This window comes from Triturus cristatus, chromosome 8 (genome assembly GCF_964204655.1).
Source record: "Triturus cristatus chromosome 8, aTriCri1.1, whole genome shotgun sequence".
Classification (NCBI taxonomy): domain Eukaryota; kingdom Metazoa; phylum Chordata; class Amphibia; order Caudata; family Salamandridae; genus Triturus; species Triturus cristatus.
The window spans coordinates 40199830-40226787 of record NC_140591.1 but is presented as its reverse complement, the minus strand read 5'-3'; the positions used below and the strand labels follow the sequence as shown (position 1 = coordinate 40226787).

Genomic DNA, 26958 nt, shown 5'->3' with positions numbered 1-26958 from the left:
AAAATGAAAAATGAAATATTACATACTACAGAATGCAGGTTCTGTTTCACTGGCACAGGGCCAGTGTATCCTGGTGTAAGGTTTCCCTACCCCTCTCTATTTCCCCTTAATATCAGGTGTGGTCTAATGTGGAGGGTCTCAGGCTCAGGTGCAGTGGTTCCACTCCTTGGATGTTCAGAGTTGTGCACTCAGCCTCACAGTTTAAGTCCCAAGAGTTCTCTGTCCAGATGCGAGTCCTTTTTATCCCTCTGTTGGCTGCAGCTGGGCCTGCATGCTAGTATTCCCCCCTCCCTGAGAAAGGAGACACACTTACTTCAAGTGTGGCTGCGCTCCTGCTTAGGTGCGGAGCGTCACACTGAAGTATACAAAAAGTGATAGATGGAATGCTTGAATTAATCTTAGCCATTGGTATTACTTCCCAATCCATCACTATTTTGCACACCATGCCACCTCAATACTCGGGTTAGACCAAAGCAATTACCAGGTGCTGAGATTAATTCATGAATTCCATTGATCATTTTTTGTATATTTTGTATATTTTAGTGTGTCACCCTAAGTGGGACGGGTATGCCCAGACGTGGACCCCGTGCATCCTGTGTCACTGGAACTAAGTTATACCTGGCTGATGAGCCCTAACTAAGGTGAAACCGGTCCGGGGTTGCTTGTGGTCTGGCTCAGGGAGGACCTGGCCTGGCAGTTCGGGCTGCACTGTTCCCATTGGCCTAGGATCACGGCTGTTCTGCATACAGCTGGGACTCACCTTAGGTGGCATGATGGGCAAAAACAGTGGACTGGGATGCAGCCGCGTAGTTGCCTGTGGCTGAAATCAATTCAAGCATTTCACCGTTACTTTTTTCGTTACCATATTTTTATTAGACAGTATTCATTCCATGATATTCTGCTATCAAACACACGAAGAGGAGTCCTAACAAATCACATTAAACATTTCAGCTCTTTGTTGCATGAAGAACTATATCAGGTTGATCTCTTTCTCTCTGACACCCATTCTCTCACTTTCTCTGTCTCTCGGCCAAATCTCTACCTCTCTGTTTCTCCACCTCTATATCTGTTTCTCTTCCTCTTGGGTCTATCTTTCTCTGTCTTCCCCACCCTTCCTCTATCTCACTGTATTCTTCTCTCCTTCCTCTGCTGCAGTTTGCCAGCACAACATTCATGCCAGACAAGGAAGTCTCCCTGGACAGACCTGCCCCAGGGCGAGGATTGGGCCTGGAACAGAAGATTCCTCTTCATGGAGAGTTTTACAGCCTCATCTGAGAGAGACTCTGTGTCTCCACAGAGGTGGGACCATTTAACTTTTTAATTTTCACATGCACATTTGATTTATGAATAAAAATGCATATAGTTCTAGCCATTTCAATTTTAATGAAAAGGCTTGCACAGAACAGTATTCGTTTTGAATGTTTTTCCAGGCCACTGCCTTTCATATTAAAAAATACCCATGCAAGTAGGCAGTGGCGGTGCGTCCATTGGGGGCGTTGGGGCGTTGCCCCACTAAGCTGGAACAGCCCCACGCCCCAATGGATGCACCGCCACAGCAGCTTCTGTCACTGTGGTTGAATAAAAAAAATTCGCAGCCGAGCATCGTCGCAGTCTGTGCCTGGGTCGGTGTGGGGGCGGGGCTGGGCTGCTGCTGACGTCACGTGGATAGCGGTGCGCAGCAGTCCAGCAGACAGTACAGTGGTGGGCAATGCGCATGTCATGTTTTGGGCTCTATTCTGGGATCCTGGCCCGAACATGCGCAGATGTGTGTGTGTGGCACTTGAAACTTTTGACTACTACACGACGTGACTGGGACCAGAGGGTGCTTCTCCTAACGCAGGCCCCCGGGTCTCATTATGGGCAGGGACTAACCCTGCTCTTAAGCCAATCCTGGCGCTGCTGGCACAGTGGCGCTGGTAATACAGCGCCAGGATTGGCTGAGTTTATTCACCGCGGTCCTGCAGCAGTTGGAGTGAGTCATGGTGCGCCGTGCGTATGGTATGGCCAATCACACTGCGGCAATGTGAAGCCATGCAGTAGTGATTGGCCATTCCAGTCTCTACGCTGTTCGGCGCACCACGTCACCGCGCCAGTGCCTGTTGTTGCCTGCCACACGAGACGGAAACGACACGACCACGAGGTGCGAGGCGAGGACTGAGAGTCACGGTCACCATCAGAGACAGACAGAGTCAGACGACGAGCAGAGACGAGGCACACACAGTCAGTGCCAGAACCAGCAGCGAGTCAGTCAGTTTTTGACTCTAGTATGTATCACGACGACTATGATTGTGGAGGCTTAAGTTTTTGTATTTTTTATGTAATGTGTTCGTGTAGCCCTTTCGACTGAGGCCCAGTCCCTGACCTGACCCTTTACATAAGAACCCCTCCTCACTTGCACTTACCACCAGGCCATGAGGCCAGCACTATTCACGTCACGCCTTGTTGTGCGGACAGCCCCGAGCACCTTTGCCGCTTTGCGCAGTTACTATATTGCGCAGTAACATCTTTTACACGAAGGCATTCATGTGGGAATTGTGTGCCTTCTTATTAATTGAAAAACAAGGATTGTAAATGAAATTTTTGAAAATGGCTGGCTGAACCCAGATGTTTCCTCACTTCACTCATGGTCAGCGCTGGACAGCGGTCAAATTGCATCCAAATGCCCCGCTAAATTGATATTTTTGTGTGCAGGTTTTTTCTTCCTCATATTGAAAAGTTGATGTATGGAGCGCGCGGGAGTGTGCCAAAGCTCCATGGCACTGAAAAGGGTATTTATTTGTCAACCAGTTTTTCCTTCCTCTGGGTCGGGGGGGCTGGGAGCGACTGAGTATGTGCGTCTCAGTCTGAGACACATCAGTGCTGAAACCAATCTTGGCATTTCCGAGGGAGCCCCTATAATCACGGGTTGCAACTTGTCATGATTCTATAGTATTACAAATGGAAAGAAATTGGCAGGGGAGGTGTATGCAGTGATCTTAAAAAATATATAGATGCCACAGGCAATAAATGCATTAGCTGTATTTGAAAATCATGGAAACTCGCCCGTTAAGAAATGCACGTACTTTGCCGGAAACTTGACAGCTCTTGTGCCAAGCAGCTATAAATAAGTCAGAAGGGTCTTTTTTAGTCGGCGAATTTGCCTCCTCATGTTTATGTTTCGTAAACGTATCACTTTTAATCAGTTTTTTTAAATTGCCACGAGGGAGTGGGTCCCTCCCCCCTTAAAATAGTCTGGTCCCGGTCCGTCTAGTGCTGGTGCCCCGAGAGGGGTATTTTATTTCTCGTGATGTGGACGTACATGCTCGCTGCGGCCTCGTGGTCTGTTTGACGTATGCTGCCCACAGCTCAGCTTCCAATCAGAACATGATGTGCACAAGGCCGCGGTTCGCACACAGGCGAGGCCAAGCCACGAGCTACTGAGACGACTTTAAAAACTGCAAATATATATGAACTTTCCTTCGCTTTGCCGCGTTCAAAGAGTAATTAAAGTAACAGCATCCTACATGTTATTGTTATTATTTTAAATATGAATTGCCTCTTGCGTTTGGCTATGTGTGTCACACAATGCATGTGTGATGGAAATCCTTAGTTTCTGGCATGTAAGGGGGGTGCGTTGCAGCACATTTCATGATTTCACAGTAGAGATAAAAAAGGATGTAGAAAGGAATGGTGAAGGGGGGGCAAAAGAAGAGACAGGGGAGAGAAAAGAGCGTATGAAGTGCAAAGGTGAGAGACTACAAGACAGAGAGGGGTGAGATGGGGTAGGACAAGGTCAATAAGATGAAGAGGAAGAGGAAGGAAGAAAGCAATTACGAGGGAGTAGAATGAGGAGCACGCGAGAGGAAGAGAGAAGAGAGGCGAAGAAAGGGAAATGTTGCTATACATGTAATGTAAATGCAGAGATGAGAGGAAGTGTGAACGAGTGGTCTATTTATTTTATTCCTTGCCCCTTTCCTTCCTCACAGTGAGGAAGGAAAGGGGCAAGGAATAAAATAAATAGAGAAGGAGGGGAGACAAGAAAATGGAAATACAATGGAACGGAGTGCCGCATTATTGGAAAGTCAAAACTTTGCAAAATATGGTGAATCCTTCCCTCAGCATGCTCTGCATGAGGCTGTGGAAGCTTATCCCATGCTCAACCAAGAGGACCTCAAAAGTGAGCTGACTGTACTGTACTCAATGCCTGTGTACCGAAATGCCAGAGATGCCAGGGCTTTGCTGACTTTAATTCATAAACTTAATATGGAAAAGACATTTACAGAGACAGTGACTTTACTTAAAATTGTCATAACCACTCCTATGACAACAGCAGAGGCAGAACGATCTTTTTCCGCCTTAAAGAGGATTAAGACATTCCTAAGAAACACCATGCTTCAGGAAAGACTGAATGCTTTGGCAATGCTCTCTATAGAGAGCAAGTTAGTTCAAAATATCTCTGATTTTAACGTTCAAGTAATTGAAAAGTTTGCTGCTCTTAAAGACAGACGTGCTGAGTTTAGATACAAAAAGTAAACATATGTATGTTCAATGCTGCTAGTTTCCGACCACCTGTTTAGTTGTTTGTTAAATAAAAAACACCTGTGAGGTACTCAGAAATGCATTATATCTCAAAGTCTGTTATGAAGCTCTGTGGTTATACTGAATAAGCAGCTACCTATGTTATATGACATGATCTCTTTATTACTGTAATAACTGCACTTTCTTCATTGCTTTATTAACCTTTCTGCTTTCTCAAATTTGCTTGAAAATGCACCATTTTTCCACTCTTTTTTCAAAATTTTCTCGGAGGGGGGGAAACCTCCCCGAACCCCCCTTATGTTGTTCGGGCTCGCTCGCTACGCTCGCTCGCTATGCTGAATTATGCCAAACATTTTACGCCCTACCACTTTCAAATGTCACCGTCCGCCACTGCAAGTAGGTAAGGTTTGGGAGTGCCTACACTTTTTGTGAAAACAACCACTTGTGAGTCCAAGCATGAGGTGAAAGATGGAGGCAGAGCATGGGGAGGGATGGAGAGAGGTAGCGGAGAGAGCAGGTGCATCGCCCTGGCTTCGGCTCGGGGTAGCCAGATAGTTGGACAAAATATGGTGCAGAAAATATTGTTATAGAGAAGTATCATAAAAAAAAATAGCTGCTACAGCATTATTGTGACACAGAATACTGGGGCTGATTACAATGGTGGTCCCGCCGCCCTCGGCCCCTGCATTAGGATGCGCCGTGGAGACATATGTCAGAGGGCTGCAATCCCTACAAATAGGGGCGGTGCCTGCTCAGGCTCCGCCGTAGGGATTACAATGTCCCTTTTTGCCTGGCATTTCATGTTATCTGTTCCTGATAGGAAGGCAGTCGGACCCCTGTCCGACCGCCATCAAAATCAGGGCCCATGTTATCAAGAATATCGATTTTTTGATTGGTGAGTAGTATCATTTTCGAAAGTATTGTTTTTAATATCGTTGTAATACTTTAATGGGTTTTAATTATTATCTACTGGCGGTCGCCAGTAGATAGTTATAGTTAGGACCGAGTTTCCATAGGAAATCTGAAACTTCTATTTTGAATAACTTTGGCGCCGGTTGACGAATCCTCGCGAAATTTTCAAAACTAATGGGGCGCTCCGCTCAGCTCCTACCCTGAAAGTCTCGGGGTGATTCGTCAAGCGGGGGCTGAGAAAAAAGGGGGGTCCCAAAACGCATTTTCCCCATGCATTTTCCCATAGGACCTTTAGTCGAAGGTACAGCCCGAACGGCTGAACAGAATTACTTGAAATTTGGCAAAGAGGTAGTCCTCAGGTCAGGCATGTGCCTTTTGCATATATGGTGTCAATCTGTTCGGAAGTTCCTGAGAAAATTGCAGTTAAAAGTACATTAATATCTATAAGCACGCACCGTGCGCGCACCGTGCGTGCACCATAACGTGCGCGAGTGTAATTCTGATTGGTGGTTACATGGCAGTCAACATTCGAATCGGTCGAAATCAGGAACTGTCGGCCGCCATTTTGTGTGTTTTGTGTGTGACAGTGAAAAAGAAAGGTTAAGAACGTGAAAAGGGGGCAGGGTAGAGAGTTCCTGACCCCCTAGCCTTTGTCAGGGGGTCCCTGAAGGGCCCCGAAGGGTGAAAAAAACACGCGCACGGTGTAAAACCTTAAAAAAAAAAAAACATTTTAAACGAGCCATTCCATATTACAGGATACAGTCAATCTATAACTATATACATAGGTAGCTTATTGTAAAATAAATATATAAAAAATACAATAAAACATACATAACTTACCATTTAAAAAACCTGACAAATTCACTTAAAAAACCATAGGTTTCACACACGTTATAGTTAGGAATTACCATTTAAAAAACCTTGCAAATTCACTTAAAAAACCATAGGTTTCACACATGTTATAGTTAGCTGGACATTTCACTCGTAAAAGACCATTGAAATTCCCCCGTTATAGTTAGTTCAGATAACTATAACTCACGCGACCGCCACTCTATCACAAGGGTGATGTCATCAGTGATGTCATGAGTGATGCCACTGACCATGTCATGAGTGATGTAATATGTGACGTCATGAGCAGTGGATTGCGGGCGCGCGAGTTATAGTTATCTGAACTAACTATAACGGGGGAATTTCAATGGTTTTTTACGAGTGAAATGTTCAGCTAACTATAACATGTGTGAAACCTATGGTTTTTCCTGGACGTCTGGAGTATGATTGAGGATTTTGCAGTAAGTCAAGGAGATAGATTTCTCAGGGAGATAATCACCCAACAATCTATCCTCCAGAGGCGAGGAAGCCAGCACCTCCGAGTCTTTAGGAATGGTTTTATACAACGCATTTCTGGCCTGCAGGTAACAGAATGTTTCTCGGTCATGCAATTTTATAGTCCCTTCGTAGGTCAATAAAGGGAATCACCCTGCCTCTCGCCCACATGTCCCCAACTGTAGAAATACCTATCAAATCCCACTTATCGAATCCTGGCTGCTGGGAGAGCATACTCAAGCGGTGTGATTCCAGCAGTGGGGGTTACCTGTGTTATTTTGTCTCTCCACCCCAAGGCCCGCATTGCCTCTACCGTTGAAGACGTGGGAATGAATCTAGGGACATAGCGATTGCCCCCATAAAGTACCCTTAGATAGGTGCCAGGTTGCATATTATATTGGTCCATTCTATAAGCGGGGTCCGAGATAGGTCGATGGACCTACCAGTTCAAGACGACTAGTTGCGAAGCCCAATAATAAGACCTGATATCAGACAGGACGATACCTCCGTCGTACCAGCTCTTCATCAGCTTAACAAGGGCAATGCGAGGGGCACCATGATTCCATCACAATGTCCTAACTTCGGAGTCAATGAGTTGGAAATAACACGGAGGAACTGCATTTGGCGCATTCTGTAGAGCATATAAAAAATGTGGGAGGGCCATCTTCTTGTAGAGGGCTGCTCTACCTAACAATGTAAGGGGCAGTGCTTTCCAATGATGGATGTCAGCTTTGAGATGAAGCAAAGGGGGCAATAAGTTTTGTTCATAAAAGACAGAGGAATACCATGAAAATTTCTAGAATAAAGCAAATATATGTTGGGCATGTCGCAGTGAGTAAGAAGGTCTGGCAAGATATAACAGGATGTCGTCGGCGTAAAGAGAAATCCTGTCGGACAAGTCAGGTGCCCAATTCAAGCCTCTAATGAGTGTCTCTCCCCTTATCCAAATTGCAAGAGGTTCCAGGGCTAAGGCAAATGGCAGGGGCGAAAGCGGGCAACCCTGTCTCGTACCCCTCCCTAGGACAAAGGATGCAGAATGCGCACCATTTACGGAAATCAGTGCCAATGGGTCAGAGTAGAGAAGACGCACCCAAGACAGGAATCGACTCCCGAAACCATATCGCTCAAGCGCGGAAAAAGAAACGACCATTCGATCATATCAAAGGCCATTTTAGCGTCAAGGGTCATTATGATGGACTCTTCTTGTATAGTGGCGGCCCTGCCAAACACTCCAAACAAATGCAAAAACAACAGTTGATGGACAGAATGCAGAACAATGTCATAAATTCACCCCAGTACAGACATCTGGGCCCAAATCCATTGTTTGTTTGCTCACCATGCCATTCCAGTTTAAACACTGCCATATGCAAATCAGTCTTGACGCTGTGCCTCATGCGAATAGTCCAGCCCGAAATGAAACCCCGAATCCGGTCCTAGGATGCTTGTTTACGGTCCAGGGAGGACCTGGCTTGGCAGTTCGGGCTGGACTGTTCCCATGAGGCACAGGGTCAAGACTGATTTGCATATGGCCACGTCTAAAGTGGGGTGGCATGCTAAGCAAAAGAATGATGGATTTTACCCAGATCTCTTGACTGGGGGTGAATGTTTTGATTTGTTCTGTGTTCCGTCCATCAATTGTGTGTCTTTTGCTTTCTTGCCCTAAGTGCGCCAGGTATGCCCAAACGTGGGTCTTGGGCTCACTGCCACTGGAATCAAGCTATCCTGGCTGAAGAGGGGTTAAACCCCGAAACCGGTCCTAAGATGATTGTTTGCGGTCCAGGGAGGACCTGGCTTGGCAGTTCAGCCTGGACTGTTCCCATGAGGCACAGGGTCAAGACTGATTTGCATATGGCCAGGTCTAAACTGGGGTGGCATGGTGTACAAAAGAATGATGGATTTAACCCAGATCGCTTGACTGGGGGTGAATGTTTTGATTTGCTCTGCATTACATACCTCAATTGTGTGTCTTTTGCTTTCTCGCCCTAGGTGCACCAGGTATGCCCAGGCATGGGTCCTGAGCTCACTGTGCCTATGGAATCAAGCTATCCTGGCTGAAGAGGGGTGAAACCCTCAAACCGGTCCTAGGATGCTTGTTTCCGGTCCAGGGAGGACCTGGCTTGGCAGTTTCGGGCTGGGCTGTTCCCATGAGGCACAGGTCAAGACTGATTTGCATATGGCCAGGTCTAAACTGGGGAGGCATGGTGAGCAAAAGAATGATGGATTTAACCCAGATCTCTTGACTGGGGGTGAATGCTTTGATTTGTTCTGCATTCCGTCCATCAATTGTGTGTCTTTTGCTTTCCAACACTCCAAACAGCCGCCGGAGATTCAATGCCGTATTTCTGGTGGGCATAAAGCCCGATTGGTCTGAATGTATTAATTTAAGGAGACACGGGGAGAGACGTTGTGCCAAGAGCTTGGCGAGGATTTCAACTTCTGGGTCCAACAAAGAGATGGGACGATAGGAGCCACATTCCTAGGTGGTTTTCCCTTTTTATAAATTACGACAATGTTAGCTAGTCGTTGCGTTGCAGGCAAGACACCCTGGGTTCGGCACTCTTCGTACATTCTGACTAAGAATGGGGCAATGATATTAGTGTTGGATTTATATAGTTCTATTGGAAGACCACTCGGGCCCATGGCCCCACCCGACTGCAAAGAGCCTATAGCCTCAGCTACTTCTTCGGCTGTAAAGTCTGCTTCTAGGCTCATGATGTTTTGAGCATCTAGAGTGAGTAGCGACAAGGTAGCCAACAATTCTGCTGATTCAGCCTGAGTGGATGACTGTCTGGATGTGTATACTTGCTCAAAGTATCTGCCGAAGGTAGCCGCTATTTTGGCTCGGTCCCTAATCTGGGCCACCCATGTGTTTGCTTACTCTATGTTATCCAGCCACGCCAACAACTTACTGGTCTTATCACCAATGTCATAGATACGATGCTGGGTTGCACGATATTGAGTCTTAGCAGCCTCTTCAGCAACATCCCTATACTGTTTTTGCTTAATAGATAGCTTCTGTGCAATTACCAGAGTATGAGAGGCCACCAATTTGGCTTCAAGCGCAAACATCTCTCTTTCTAAATCCTCCAAGTGTTTGCCTTCTCCTTCCTATGTGCCGCGACCACTGCCACCCCACTGCCCCGGATAACCACTTTATAGGCCTCCCAGAGCATGACATCCAAAGCCACCGACCCATCATTTTCCGCAAAGTAATTTTTGGGTGGTCTTGTTCAATTGTTCTCTAATAGCTGGTACCTCAAGATACCATGGGTTGAATATCATCTCGTGCCTGGTAGGGGGAGGAACGCCACCATAGTACGTCACAATCGGGGAGTGGTCAGAAATGCAGCTGGGGAGGAAGGATATACCATCAAACATGGGAAGCTGGGAGGCCCTGATAGTTTGTAATTTTAAGTGGTTTAGTAATTTACTTTTAAATTGAAATGTTAAGTTTAAGTTTAGTAATGGGTTGTTGGGTTTGTAGGCAAATAGGGTGGGAAGATAAATACATTATAATTCATTTAAATGTAATGGTACTTTTTAAATTAATTAAGTATTTGATTATTTATTATGTTAACTGCTTGTCAGTTTACATTTTTTTATTATTTTATGAACTCTAATGTATATTTTAGTTGTATAGTTAATAATGCTATGTGATATTTTAGCAGTGAGTTGTTAGGTTTTTAGGGGAATAGGGTTGGAAGATAATTTGATTGTAATTAATTTTAGAGGGAAGTATGTATCTACTGTAAATTAATTTATAAATGTATTATTAATTATGTTATGTATTTAACTTGTGAGGTGCACCCCCAAACGATGGGGTGTGTCCCCCTGGCACTGATTATAGTCCTCGAAAGAGGTTTCCAGATTTATGAAGAAGATCGTTGCGAGTTTTTTTTGACAAAAAGCTTTATTGTTCATTTGAAATTTTCATAAAGCTCAGAATCGTTTGGTGATTCATGTGTACTTAAACAGCTGATACTGAGTTGTATTCCCGTATTTTATATTCCCAATGCATTTCGGCGTTTTATGCCTTCATCAGGGGAAATCTAGGAAGAAAAGATGTAGGCGTATGAGGACTGGAGGTTACTGCTATGTAGGAAAAAATGAGAGGAACGCGGTGGGACGAAAATGGAGTGACGGGTGGGTGAAGGATTAAAAAAGTGCTTATGAGGACCAGTGATTGTACTTATAACGATGATGTGCCTAATATTACGCGTGTGGGTACATGCCGAAAATGTGGTCTAAAATATAAAGTGCAGTCCGGTAAATAATAATAGTGTGAACACTTACGTGCTACGACCCTGTAGTATGAAGTGGTGTCCGTGTGGTTTTAACTGGTAGTTTGTTAACGGAACCGAGTGAAGGACTTAAGTAAAGGTGAAAAAAAGATTTAACGTTTTAACGTAACGTGATGGCCTTAAAGAGTTAGTATTTGTGATTGTCGATAGAACGTGTTACAGTTATTCGGATGCATTGACGCTTACCGAGTATCAATGGTGTCTCCGTATCAAGCCGGCGGTGCACGGGAAGCGTGCTCGCTGAGGTTTCAAAACGCGGAAGTATGTAGTGTTCAATAGAGTGTGACGTGGGTGTTTTGCTAGGTGTTGAAGAAAGACTGTGATGGTGTATGGGAGAGGTGAAGACAGACTAAAATCGGGTATGTGGGGGGTGTGCATATGACTTATAAAACATAATAAATGAAGAAATAAAAAAGATAAAAATGGGAACAGTTGGTGTATAATGTGGTGGATGTGAATGTGCATAAAAAATAATAAACGAGTATATGGGGAATACACGTTGGAACAGGAACATCAATAAAGGAGTTTAAGAAAAATTTGGAAGTGAATCAAATTCGACTGTGACAAGGCTTGAAAATACAGTCAATGGTAAAATGAACATTGATTAACAAGATGTTGTGAGTTAATGCAGATAAGTTGGCAAAATAGCGTTCATCATCTCTAATGTAACCATGGTGCGCCTTCAGATATGGAAATTTAGAGATAACATGTAAATTCCATCCGGTCATTCATGCTGAATGGTTTTATGGAATTCAAAAGGTAAATCCAGTGATTCTCTCTTTGCAGTAAGAAGTTGTGATTGTCTCTACCTTCCTTTCTTGTGGTTGTTTCAAGGATACAAAATTTCAATTGGCTGACATTATGTCCAGCTTCAGTGAAATGTTGGGCAACTGTTGACTTGAGTTGTCTGGTCCTGATGTTAGATTTGTGTTCGTTAAGTCTGATTTTTATTTTTCTCTCCGTCTGTCCAACATATATTTTGCCTCACGGGCATTTGAGCATATAAATGACATTAGAGGTGTCACATGTCGCTGTAGCTTTGATTTTAATCTTGTGTCCCTTCATTGGGTGTGTGATGTAATTACCTTTTATGATGTTATTGCAATTATTGCAGTTTAGACATGGAATAGTCCCCTTAAAGATAGGTTGTACAGAGGATGGTTGTGTTTGTTTGAGTATTTCTCCAATGTTTTTATTTCTCGTGTAGGCAAAAACTGGTTCATTGTCAAAGATGTGGTTGAAATCCTGTTCCAATTTTAACAGCTGCCAATGTCTTTTGATGATGCGTTTGTAAGTGGCGCTCATGGTGGAATATTTGGAAACTACGGTAATTTGGTTCTTGTCAGTTTTAGTTCGAATTCTGAGAAGCTCATTGCGACTTTTGGTGGATGAACGTTGTTTTGCTTCTTGTAGTACCAGATCAGGGTAACCGCGAGATTTGAATCTTTGTGTTAAGATGTTTAGTTGATCAATGACTTTGTTGGGGTTTGAAACAATCCTTTTTACTCTGAGCATTTGTGAATATGGAAGGTGTTGTTTGAGAGGAAGAGGATGAAAACTTTGATAGTGTAAGGTGTTGTTTCTATCCGTTGCTTTCCTATATAGGTCTGTATCGAATCCTGTAGATGTCTTGGTGATGTTAACGTCTAGAAATGTGATGGTCTGTGGATGGATGTTTGAAGTAAACTGTAGGCGTTGGTCGATTTGATTGAGTTGATCAAGGTGATTTTCGAGGATGTGAACTGGACCTTTCCATACGATGAATATATCGTCAATGAATCTTAAATATAGTTTCAGGTGGTTTATCCATGATGGTATGGAGAGAATGTTGTCTTCCTCAAAGCGAATATTTTCATGAATCGCTTTGAGGAAGACAACATTCTCTCCATACCATCATGGATAAACCACCTGAAACTATATTTAAGATTCTTTGACGATATATTCATCGTATGGAAAGGTCCAGTTCACATCCTCAAAAATCACCTTGATCAACTCAGGACCAGACAACTCAAGTCAACAGTTGCCCAACATTTCACTGAAGCTGGACATAATGTCAGCCAATTGAAATTCTGTATCCTTGAAACAACCACAAGAAAGGAAGGTAGAGACAATCACAACTTCTTACTGCAAAGAGAGAATCACTGGATTTACCTTTTGAATTCTATAAAACCATTCGGCATGAATGACCGGATGGAATTTACATGTTATCTCTAAATTTCCATATCTGAAGGCGCACCATGGTTACATTAGAGATGATGAACGCTATTTTGCCAATTTATCTGTATTAACTCACAACATCTTGTTAATCAATGTTCATTTTACCACTGACTGTATTTTCAAGCCTTGTCACAGTCGAATTTGATTCACTTCCAAATTTTTCTTAAACTCCTTTATTGATGTTCCTGTTCCAACGTGTATTACCACGTCTACATTTCCCCATATACTCGTTTATTATTTTTTATGCACATTCACATCCACCACATTATACACCAACTGGTCCCACTTTTATCTTTTTTATTTCTTCATTTATTATTTTTTATAAGTCATATGCACCCCCCCCACATACCCGATTTTAGTCTGTCTTCACCTCTCCCATACACCATCACAGTCTTTCTTCAACACCTAGCAAAACACCCACGTCACACTCTATTGAACACTACATACTTCCGCGTTTTGAAACCTCAGAGAGCACGCTTCCCGCGCACCGCCGGCTTGGTACGGAGACACCATTGATACTCGGTAAGCGTGAATGCATCCGAATAACTGTAACACGTTCTATCGACAATCACAAATACTAACTCTTTAAGGCCATCACGTTACGTTAAAACGTTAAATCTTTTTTTCACCTTTACTTAAGTCCTTCACTCGGTTCCGTTAACAAACTACCAGTTAAAACCGCACGGACACCACTTCATACTACAGAGTCGTAGCACGTAAGTGTTCACACTATTATTATTTACCGGACTGCACTTTATATTTTAGACCACATTTTCGGCATGTACCCACACGCGTAATATTAGGCACATCATCGTTATAAGTACAATCACTGGTCCTCATAAGCACTTTTTTAATCCTTCACCCACCCGTCACTCCATTGTCGTCCCACCGCGTTCCTCTCATTTTTTCCTACATAGCAGTAACCTCCAGTCCTCATACGCCTACATCTTTTCTTCCTAGATTTCCCCTGATGAAGGCATAAAACGCCGAAATGCATTGGGAATATAAAATACGGGAATACAACTCAGTATCAGCTGTTTAAGTACACATGAATCACCAAACGATTCTGAGCTTTATGAAAATTTCAAATGAACAATAAAGCTTTTTGTCAAAAAAAACTCGCAACGATCTTCTTCATAAATCTGGAAACCTCTTTCGAGGACTATAATCAGTGCCAGGGGGACACACCCCATCGTTTGGGGGTTCACCTCACAATTCATACCTACTCTCGCTTTCGGAGAGTGATACCCCGGAGCACGATTCAACGATTAAATCTCTAACGACCCTTAAGGTAGTGCGCGCACCACATCCCTATTTCTTACATGTATTTAACTTGTACATTACAATTTTTTTTTTATATTGACAATTTGAATGTATATTTTAGCTATTTATTTTATAATTGTAATTTATATTTACATTTTTTGTAATTTACTGTTAATTAATATAGTGTTAATTCTTTTATGTAGTTGAATTTATTATTTTGATTCTGTATTAAAAAGAGCTGTAATAAATATTTCAAATTTTAATGTTGTATGTAGTTGTTTCAAAGTCCAGTGGTTTCCTACTGTTGTTGAAACTGGGCTGGGAATAGTAAATCTAACCCCTTTGAAGTGCTATGCTGTCTCTCCTGTTGATCAAATTGCATTTTTATTATTTATTATCGTGTGTTTTTGTTTTATTTTAGTTTAGAAACTTTATATTATTTGTGGAGAAATTATTTTTCATTGAATTTCTTTAGTTAATAAATATTTTATGTATTTTAAATTCCTTTTCCTTATAACATTATTCATAAAAAATGTAAACGTATTAAAATATTATTATCTATTAAATTAATTGGTTTTATTTTTTAATGTAGTATTCACTATAAGAAAATACATTGTATTTTAATATGTTCATTTTAATATTTTATATAGGTTTAGAAATGTTGTTGGTTTATACATGTTTGTTAATTTTCTATTTATTTTACTGTGAATACAGAGAAATAAAATATGTAAAAATTGTGTGTGTGTGTGTATAGATGTAAATATACATAGATTTCAAAAATGTATAACTAAAAATGTTTAAAAAAATATTATATTACATTTAAAGAGTGAAACATTTAAAATAAACTTTGTTGGTTAAAATATGTTGTAAGAAACTGGATTATTATTTGAAGTGGTGACTGCCCACCTCAAGCAATAATCACAACTCTTGGCCAGGTGAACTCTTGAAATCACTAAATCAACCTGAACTCAACCCCCTGGTAGCTATGACACAGAGCAGACATGATTAAATGTATGCAATATTGTTATGTACCTTTGAAGTGTACCCTAAGTCTACAGGTTTGGACCCCCTAGCCTAGGGTTCTCCAAAGTCAGTCTTCGAGAGCTGGATCTATGGCAGATGTTTAGCATATTCCCATTTAGATAAAGGGCCCCCACAGAGCTGGAGCCTACAACGTGCACGGCCTTGCACTTCCCCGTGGCCATGTAGGGGGAGCAGGTGGTAGCCGACGCCAAGGATACTCAAACTGAGAGTACGCCGCCAAGGCGTTCCCCGTACAGACCATTCAGGGGGGCACCCCTTACCATCCTCTCTTCTTGGAGCCATCTGCTGGTGTGATCGCACGGCACGAGCGCCTGGCGAGGAGGCCAGGGACCGGTGCTACCCCCATGCGCGCTGCCTTGGAGACACTGCGGGCAAGAGTGCCAGGCCGACATGGACTTTGGTTGCAACTACCTCTCGGCATACAGCAAGGGCAACAGCGAGTGAGCAAGGACTTTAACATAAATGGTGCTTTCATTGCACACTGCATCAGAGAATCAGAGTCGGAGGTTGCCTGGTTCTGAAACCTTCCCAATGCCACCTTTTTCATCATCCCCAGTACAGGCTAGTTCATGGGGGCCACTTACTTTCCTTGGAGCATGCACTGATTTATTGCCTAGTGTTTCTTCCACTCTTCGCGCCGTCTAACCTCAAACTCAGAGGAGCACCCTGCGACGCCTCCTAGGAATAGGCACTCAGAAAGGTTTCCAGGGCCTGGGTACTCAAAGACTGAGACACTAAAGGAGGCTGCGGGGCTTGGATTGCCTCTGCTCACCACACTGCTGTCTGCCCTTCTATGGGGTACTCTGAACTGCCTGCGGCCCTCATACTATACTCCCCACAAGCTGCTACTCCGATACTGCTGCCCTGACAATACCACACCCTTCGAGATGCTGAAGAACAAGCCGGTCAAGACTCAGGCACCGGCCGGTGGTACACAGGGGACTGGGGAGCACCCAAAAGATGTTGCTCCCATGGCCAAGACTCTTGCGGCCACACTGTCCGACAACTCCTGCCAATTCGATGAGCTCCTCATGGCGGTTTTAGACATCAAATCTACCCTAGGGCCCAAGTTGGACTCTCTATGCATCGAGGTGGGCCGCCTCTGAGAGGATCACAAAAAACTGAAAGACCGGGTCGAAAACTCCGAATCCAATTGGTCGCTTTTAGACCCACGGTACTAGACCCAGAAAAACGTTTTCCATCCATGCGGGAGAAGATGAAGTATTTGCAAAGCCGGGTCGAGGATCAGGAAGGGAGATCATGAAGAAACAACATGCGCATTGTGGGCCTCCCTGAATGGGCAGAAGGTCCGAACAAGGAACTCTACTTAGAAGACTGGTTTGTTCACACACTTTTACAGGGCAAGCACTCCACCTTCTTCTCAGTGGCGAGGGCTCACAGAGTCCCGGGGGGGCGCCCTGCCCAGGTTCCCCACTGCGTTCACTGGTGGTGCGCTTATTCAGTTACCGAAACAGGGACCACATATTGCAGGCGACGAGAGCAAGGGGTCCTTGGAACGTTGAGACCACCCCGGTACATATCTACCTGGACTACACTCTGGAGGTTCAGAGGTGCAGATCCTCCTTCCTTGAGGTGAAGAAATGCCTATGTGAACACAATATAAAATACACTCTTCAATTTTTGGTTACCTTCCAGGTGCAGCATGAGGGCACCCCAACTTTTTGCATGACTCCAGAAGAGGCTTGGACCTGGCTCAAGCATAAAGGACTTGCACCCTTAAATGGCGACAAGCCTGGGTCGCCTCCTCCGTGGAATCACAGAGACAGCACCAGACACGCTCCATAAGCCGTCCGTGAGGTCCCACGAAAGAGCAAGAGGCAAAAGAAAGGGTTCAAGCAGTAAAGGACATGGAAAAACATGCAACATCACTTTCTCCCTCGAAGGCGGAGAACCAGTGCGACGACACCCCAATGCTATCGGACTCCCAGATCACAGCAGTGCTGGGTGATGGCCCCACTGTCAGCCCACACACATCTGTGGACCTGATGTGATGTACTTCGAATAGGTTTGGTGGGGGTTGGGTGGATAAGTATGTTATATCATCGGGATATGCATTGCCGCCTAATTGCCTCAATAGATCAGGTTACAGGAGGTGCTCACTGCTATGCGGGCCTACTGCAGCCGCTGATCCTGCCTCTGCCCTCAACTACACTGTACCTCTACTACAGACACTTCACTTGAACTGTTATTGCTGCATTTAAGTGCCAATGGCCGGCTGTCCATTGGCATACAGGCCTGGGAGTGGGAGTTGGAAATTATTGTTATTCTGTTTTTCTCTTAATTGTTACAAAAAAACGGAGGACTCTACAATTATTCTACGATGGGGACCTTGCATGCTGTACAAGTGAGTGAGATTTGGACTGCCCCGGAGACGATAGTAAAAGGCATTGTCCCAAAAATCAAACAGTCTTACTGGGAAGCAGTCCTACTTCAAACTTGGGAAATATATCAGCCTAACTCTATCACAGGCAAATGTTTGAATCACAAAACCTTGCCTAGGTTAGAACCCTACTTGAATACAATGCACCCTCATCCGCTAAAATGCGTTTAAGTGCAATACAGGTGCGGGGCTCTTCCTTTGAGATCACACACCTCCAAATGGGCCAATGCTATCGGCCAGGTTGATTGTTGTCCAAACTGTCCGAGCATGGTTGAAAGAGAGTCCCATTTTATGCTATTCTGTCCTCTTTGTAGGAAGATCAGGAAAAAATGGCTTGTGGCTGTTTGTAACAATATGGGTGTCAGACACTACTGGGAAGCAGAGAGACTTTTTAAAAGTGATACCAGTGACCCCTTAGTGTTTGCAGTCTCTAAGAATTGGTATATTGCTTGGGCTCTGAGAAAGAAGGCCATTCACAAATCTGAATCTTGACAGAGACTTGTTATATCTTCTCTCTTCTATATTATATGTTAATTGTTGTACATATCCATTCTGTAATTCTTCAATACTATAACTTGTTTTAATGTTTGCTATTTTGCGCAATATTCCCGTTGGTCTCTCTGATTATCTCTTGACTGGCTGGGTCTATCCCCACCCAGATGTATAATTGATTACTATTTTAGGATCATGTTTTGTATTGAGATGATGTCTTGTTTTTTTATCCCAATTTAATGATTTTATCTTTTTACAGCAGTTATTGTACTTTGATGATATTTCCTTTTATATTGTATAATCTTCTCAAATAATTTAAAATGTATATTTATTGTATTGTTTTAATGTGTTTTATGAGCTGTGCCCGAAATAAATGATTATATATACATGTGGGTGGATTTCATGTGGGGTTGCTTCTACTTGCTATAGTATGGCTTTGACAGCATGTGACCAGGGCGCCCCAATACTAACTTGGAACGTCACGGGCCTTGCTGGGTGTACCAAACGCTCCCGTGTGCACCAATACCTTGCCAGGCGCAGGATTAATACTGCACTCCTGCACGAAACTCATCTCACCGCACAAACACTAGACTCCATGTCCATTGGAGAGGGACATTGGTGGGGACCGCGTACTCTATTCCCTGGCGTCTGGGTGTAAACCGCGCCATGCTTCCTGTATCTGAAGGTTGGTGGACCATGCCTGTAAGTGTTGTGCAAGTGTGATGGATTGAGCACTCAGGAGCGGGGGGGGGGAGGGTGAGCGGTCACTATCAAGATCAAGAGTACAGTTAAATTCCCATCCCAGTCCACCGGAGCCATTGGATTTGGAAGTAGTGCTGGAGTCAGGGACAGCAGGAAAGAGGATTGGTTAGTGTTGGGTGCGTATAGCGACACCAACGATAACAGGAAGCCGTCTAATAGTCACTCTAATACCAGATATCGGCCCTCAGTGTCCACACAGGTGTCCAATGGGCCACCCAGATCAGTGCACTCCTGGCATAGCTAGAGCACGTGGTGCCCACCAGTGCCCCTCTCCAATGTACATGGAGTCTAGTGCACAGCAGAATGCAATTGCTGTACTGCTTGTGAGACGCTACTGCCATGGTGTCCCATGCTGAATGTCTCAGACGTACGCCATCGGACCACTGTCCACTGCACTGGCATTTCCTGGGAGAGACGTACACCCCAAAACCCGACATGGCGACTTCCCCCAGAGGCGCTCCGTGACACCCCGCTCCACTCCGCCCTTTTAGAGACTATTACTTCCTACTTTCATGACAACGAGGGCACCTGGAGTTGGGACTGAGCGGGACGCTTTTAAGAGCGTGCTCCACGGGCACATGATTCTGTGGTGTACGGTGCTCGCCAAACCCTCCGTAAGGAGCTTGGCAATTTGGAATCTGAGATATATTGATATGAACAAATGTCTCCCACCACCCCTCCAGCCGTGGCAGCACTGGCCCAAGCTAGATTAACACATAAAACAACGATGGCACGGCTGGACGCTCTTTTTTTTTTTTTTACATTTTTTATTGAGCAAGGCATTAGGTACATCAAAATACATAATCTACTTCAGATCAATAAAAACAAACATTTTAGTAAATCAGATACTAAAGCTTCTAATTAGCAATATGCAAACTAAGTAGCCTAAAGTGCAGCAACCCACATGGTTGCAAATGGTTCTAAAGTGCAATATCCATTAAAGTGCAAGTGCATTTTATCACAAATAACAATTATCATTCCAACATCAATATCGACCCTTTTTTTTTTTTTTTTTTAAACAATATAACTGAGACGGCTGTTACCCTCCTTAATCCAAAATAACCGTAAGTCAATCATCTAATAAAGTGCAATAGTGAAAAAAGTGCAAATGCTTCTAAAATACAATGCCAAATGGCTCCAATATCCAAAATATAAAACCAGTGTTAAAGTCCCTCTTTTAACTTTTCTAAATCCATAAAAAACTTCCAATTTGTTTCAAATTTTCTAATGGCCCCGATCCGTCTAGCATAAGCTTCTTCAAATTTTCGAGACCTCTTCATTTTGTTGAACCATTTCAAATGAGAGGGGGCTTCACTAGATTTCCAATTCTGTAAAATTAAGGAACGGGCTACCGTACAAGAAATGAATAAAAAAGCTTTCTCGGCCCCTGTTAACCTCACTTTGTCCCCAGAACATCCAAATAGAGCTGCCTCGGCCTCTACCATAACAGTCTTCCCGATTATTAACCTAATGTCTGCAAAAATTGCCTCCCAAAAGGGCCTCAACCTGGACGCTCTTGATGGTAGGGAATACCCGGCCAGATGACACGCAGAGGGAGATAAAGCCGGTAAGGTGCTGGCGTGGCTCTTGCGATCATATACAGCCAGGAATCCGATCACTGCCATCAGCAGCAGCGAGGGACACAGTGTGAATGTTCTGGACGAAATTACCCCCGCTTTCCACTCATACTATGCCTCTCTGTACAAAGCCCCCTACGAGTGCGACCGGCTGAGCTACCATTCTTCCTTGAGGCCATCACTGTCCCCCGAGTTCCACACAAGCAGTACGAGCAATAGGAATCCCCGATGACTGAAACTGACATAGTTGACGCCATCCAGCAGATGGCGAGAGGTAAGGCTCCCGGGGCTGACAGCTGGCCCTTAGATTTGACATTACCTTTCACATGCAATGGCCCCTCGTCTGCTTTGGGATGCATGTGAAAAGGATGTGTTACCCTTCTGTCTTTGGGAGGCCTTGCTGGAGGTCCTACCCAAGCCGCGCAGGGAACCGTTACTTCTCAAGTCCTATGGCCCATTATCCCTCCTAAACTCTGATTACAAGATTCTTGGCAGAGTTTTAGCTAATGGACCGATGGCAGTAACCCAACAGCTGATGCAGTGTGAGCGGAACAGCAGAAACACCCTCCTCAATCTGCGCTGACTGTTCCTGTTGATGGATTGGGCTCGCATGGTAGGCCACCACTCTTGGGTGGCCTCCCTAGATATTGAGAAGGTGTCTGAAACCTTGGGCTGGCGCTGCTTACAGGCAGTGCTCGCTGGCTTCGGGATAGGCCCCCGATTCCTAAAGGGCATCTCCTTGTTTTATAACTCACCAATGGAGCGAGTAGAGATCGGCTCCACAGTGTCGGATCCCTTTGACATAGAGCGGTGCACCCGTCAGGGATGCCCTCTGTCACCAATTCTTTTTGCACTGGCAATGGAACCACTTGTTTGCGCGCTTAGGCAGCGGGCGGGGTAAAGGCCGTATAACCAATGGCACATATTCTCTGTATAAGCAGAAGATGCGCTGATACGCTTCCGCGGGAATGTGGCAGACCTGCCGGAATCGATGGAGCCGCTGGAGCAGTCCGGACGGATATCTGGTTTGAAGCTGAACTCAGACAATGACCTCCCTGACTCCCGACCAGAGGAGAGACCCACCATGTACTCCGCTTCCCTGGTCCTGCCATGCCTTTAAATATCTGGGGGTCCAAGTGTATCACTTGACTGAGGGCTTATTAGATGGAAATTTGGGCAAGGTAATAGCCATCACTCAATCTTCTCTATCATTCTGGACGGAGTTACCATTATCACTCACGGGACGCATGGCCATTTCTAAAATGCTGCTTCTGCCCAGACTGCTGTACTTCTTCACCGCCCTCCCTCTCCTACTGCCCCAGAAATTCTTCCGAGACCTTAGGTCGTTGATGACAACCCTCACGTGGGGTCAGAGTAGGAAAGGAGTTTGCCTCGTGAAACTGTTCGCCCAATTGTCTGAAGGTGGGTTGGGAGCCCCAAATTATGAATACTATTATGTAGCCGCGCAGTTACAGTGGCCAATGCACCGGCTGGCTGGTCACAATGTCATTGATTTAGGAATCTGGGCAATTGGATTACCCCCAAATGCTGTTCTGGAATGGTTGATTGGCTCGGGGACCACAATCTGGAGACACCAGGGACCATCCTAATGTCAACGGCCCATTCCTGTTGGCCTTGTCACTTTCTTAAGAACTGCCCCTTTACTCCTTATGCCCCTGACTTGCCTCTGTGGGTGATGCCGTGACTGTACCGCCCTGGGCCCTCGCTCGGTAACAGCAGACTGGACCAGGGCAGGTATCACCTCATGGGGAAACTTATTTTCTGACACAATTTTCTGTGCGTTCAAGAAATTAAAGGATGATTACAGGGTCCCGCTTGGATCTTTTCTTCTATATGCGTCTCTTACACACCAACTGTACATGGTATGCGGCAAGACACATGATGAGCCTGAGACATCCAGACTCCTCCAAACACTGCTTGTACATGGCTCTGGCTGACGGGCTAGAACAATGCTATAAAATTCAAAACGACAGGATGGTGCGGCTCCCCTCACGGCGCTCAGGGCTTACTGTGATGGCGCACTCACGACAATATTAACTGACAAACAATGTGTGCAATGTTTGGGAGTCCCAAAAATTATCTCAGTAGAAGCTAGTCTCAAATAGACCCAATTTAATGTCCTCCATCATACATATCCCACCCCCAAAGACTTGCGCGGATGTATTCTGGGTCCCCGGACATCTGCCCCCGCTGTCGCAATACCGAGGCCACATTTCTGCACATGGTATGGTTGTGCCCATGGTTGGCAGCATACTGGGTGGCTGTAGCCGACACACTCACAGAGGCTACCGGCAAGGAGATGTGCTGGATGGCCGGCACTTTTTGTTGGGGATCACCACATGAATGGGAAAACGTAAGACCCTAAACAAGTTCTTGGATCTGGCAATGGAGACAGTTATGCAGAGGCTTGCCATTGGCTGCAAATCACACTTGGCCCCTACCACTTATCATGGCTCACCGACCTGCGTAGTACCCTTATAGCCGACCTTGAGATCACCCAGGGGAATATACCAGGCTGCCCGATCACACCTGATCCCCCCGATTGGAAGTGTCCAGTTCTTCACCAAGATGGGCTCCTACATTCTTTCCCGCCAGGTAATTAGGTTGGATTGTCCCTTGGGGCATTTTTTGGCTTACACCCACACACACTCTAGGTAGACTTAGACTAGGGTTTTGCATAGCAGAAGTACGCCAGATTACTGCCTTGTTTATATGCCAACATATATGCACAGTTTTAGCACCATGGTAGAACTGTATCTACTATACTATACTCTTGGTGCTTGTAATCACTTCTCCTTCTATCTACTAAATATTGCAGCACATGTATTCTATACAAGAATAACGCCAGTTCAAAAAACATATTGAAAACTTCCCACCGTGTATTCTGTATGTTTCTCTGAGCACGAACAAGCACGGGTGACTGAGTGAAAGGTTCTGATCTGTTTCCACAATCTCTGTGGCATCAAGGATGTCATGTCCAGTGGTTGCCAGAAACTATTCTCTCCCTGGTAAGGTTAGGGGGGCTTATGGTGGCACTGTGAGCTAGCTGGTCTCTAGGCCAACATATCCAGCGGAGGTGCCTGGATTCAGTCTAGGCACTTCGACCAAAGTTTATGTTGTCCAACTAACGCACAGGTCCTATGGATTAGTGGGAACTAAATGACAGCACAATGAACATTTCTATCATTGTTCACAGCATCAGATTCCCTGATTCCTACACCCACCCGCATCACTCTCTGCCCACTACTCTGACAGCATAAGAACAATGTAAGCTCTCCTGCAGGGGGAGTGATGCAATTGTTGCTCTGCATACCTGCAGCAGCGAGAGCCTCTGTGTTATCAGAACCGCAGCTGGGCAAGGAAAGGCAAGCCTTCTGCGGCCAGAGTCAGACAAACTCAGGTCCAGAAAAGACGGCAGACAGTAAGCTGGAATCTGATTTCTCTCTGGACAAGCTCGAGGTGAAGACCTCTCTAATCTGAACGTTGAAATCTCAGTGTTCATATAATAAACTGTCCACTGCATAATCTGACTGATTAGAGATGACAAGCAGCGGAGAAATGGGATGGAAAAATCCAGCCAGATCCAATATTCGTTGGATGCATCACCTCTGCACACATATCACTTTTACATCTCATATATGTACCAGATGAACCTGGAGCATAGATGTTCCATAGCACCTCAAACAGACTCATGTTTCATATGCTGCTGATAAACTAACAAGAACACATTGGTGTTCAAGCTGAATGTGTCACACAAAAATGTATAATAACTAATTTAAACCTGACAAAGGGGGCCGTAAAATCAAATTACTTTTAAGGGCCTGATTACGATTCTGGCGGTCAAAGGACCGTCAGACTTGCGCGGGCATGGCGGTGGCGGTCCAGCCACCTCCGCACCGACGGTCCAACCGCCCTTTTACACCTACGGTGGGCGAACCACCATTGCACTGCCACAACCGCCAGGGATCAGAGATCCCAGGTGGTGGTGCGGCAGTCTTGAGGCTGAAATATGCTTGGCAGGACCGCCAAGGAACTGCCAAGCATATTACGAGGTTCCTCTCTGCCATGGATTTCATGTTGGTTCCTACTCACATTTAAAGGAGAAGGGGCTCAAGCGGTCCTGATTAATTTAACCGTAGGGATTGGGGGGCTGAGACGACAGCGCAGTCATCTAGATAAGCCCTGCCTGACTTCAACATGGCACCCAAGACGAGACTTGCCTGACCCTGACCCTGACTTGACACCCGCAGTATAGAAGAGGAGCATCATGCAGGAGCGAAGCCGCTGTAAGATGGTAGCCAAGCTACATACCCTTTCCTATCATGCCATCCTCATCATCCCCCCCACCTGTTTCTGGACCCAAGACTTTTGGTCACCAAAGAACCACCCTTGAGTGCAACACCACCTGAACACCTGGCTGAACGATGGCAAAAATTTCCTGCTCTGTAAATATGTAATATATAATTATCCAAGCCTAATCGCTGTTTAAAATGTAATCCTGAGTGAATTTGAAATTTGTATATATATTTATTTCTAACCACTAGTATATGTAGTAGGCCTCAGGGCCAGAAGGGGCATGCAGGGCGGAACATGTTGTGCCCCCCTGTAGGCATGTCCCCCGGTAACTGCACAGCACGGATTGCATCAGTCCATGCTGTGCAGGTACTATCTTTGACGTTCCCATTGTGGTGCCTATTTCATAGGCACCGCCGTGGGACCGCCAAAGAACCACCCGCCAGCGACAAAAAAAGTTGTAATCTGGCAGGCGGTGCACCCACGGGTTTGGCGGTGCAGGACTGGGCCACCAGTGTGGCGGTCCCGCTTCCACACCGCCAAACTCTTAATCAGGCTTTAAGTGCCTTTTAAAGATGGAGTCTGGGTCAGGAACCTATTTCAGTACCAAAACAGGAATAAAGTCAAAATGCAAAACAATAAAAATTCCAAACCAAACTAGAAATTTGAGTAACAAACAAAATCACACAAAACTGACAACATTTCAAAAAAGGCAGACTAAGATATGACATTTTAAACTTTTAAGAAGCAAGAGTGCCAACAAATAATAAAGCGTTAATGACAGTCAGTGGTCGTGGTAGACTGGGACCAAGGTACAGTTTCACACAGACTGCAATAGAGCCTGGGCAGGATACACCAAGTAGATAGGTCCAGTTGAAATCTAGAAGTCAGAAAGGTTGAAAAGTTTCTAAGTCCCACAGGTCTGGAGGAAATGTTTACAAACGTTTGAAGACCTTATTCTACTGCCCAAACAAATGCACTTCTAACGCTCCAAGAATCTCAGGGGAGGCACTTAGAGACTCCCTGGGTATGAGTCAGAGCCCAATTGCAGGGTTTAGTCCAGGTCTAGTTGCCACTGTTCAGCTGGAGACTTCCAGGATAAGGCCTCTTGCCGCTTGTTGTCTCCCTGTAGCCATACAGTAAGTCAGCCAACTGACTGGTGGAGTCAACTTCTTTGTTCTGGGTATAAGAGGGAGCAGGTTCAGTCCTTCAGGACTCCTCCCAAGTCAAAGACAGCACATCTAGACCTCATGCAATCTTCTGTAGATACAGAAAGTGTTCTGAGGAAGGCTGGGTGAGGGTGTATTGGGTTCACCAGGCTGTGGGCGGGAAACACCCAAAGACACATATATTTCCTCTCTGACTAGTAAAGTGAATGTTTCCAGGCCCTGGACTATCTACCGTTGCGGTAATTCCTGTTTGCCTGACTGAAAACAGGCCAAAAAACTAATGTGTATGGCAATTCCAAGATGGTGATGGTCTTTGGGACCACCAAACTTGGAGTCGTCTCAGGCTGAGAGTGTGAGTGGGGAGTGTTCTATGGTAATCCTAGGGTCCTCCCACATTTAACACTAAATTCTAGTTTAAAGCAAGCACTGTACCCACAACAAACCCAGAGACAGAAATCTGATAGGACAAAAGCAGAGTCCTCCATCTGCCAGACAGGGAATTCTCAAGAATTGCCTTGGGATCCTGTTCTTTCCCTTTCATGTAGATAAATGTTAACATTTTACAGTTATGGTTTATGTTTTCAAAGGTTTTTAATTTTTTGTAATCTTTTACATTGATGTTGAACTTAATATACATACATAAAATGTTAAATTTAGGGGCCCAT

General features: G+C 44.8%; 1 protein-coding gene across 1 annotated transcript in view; it reads left to right on the top strand.

Moving 5' to 3' along the window:
• The window catches only part of LOC146799916 (butyrophilin subfamily 1 member A1-like), a 207717-nt gene that overhangs the window by 102943 nt on the left and 77816 nt on the right, over positions 1-26958 (top strand). The window contains exon 4 of the mRNA XM_085620848.1: positions 1156-1299. Within this exon, the coding sequence (XP_085476974.1) occupies positions 1156-1299 (144 nt within the window). The remainder of the gene's footprint in view (positions 1-1155; positions 1300-26958) is intronic.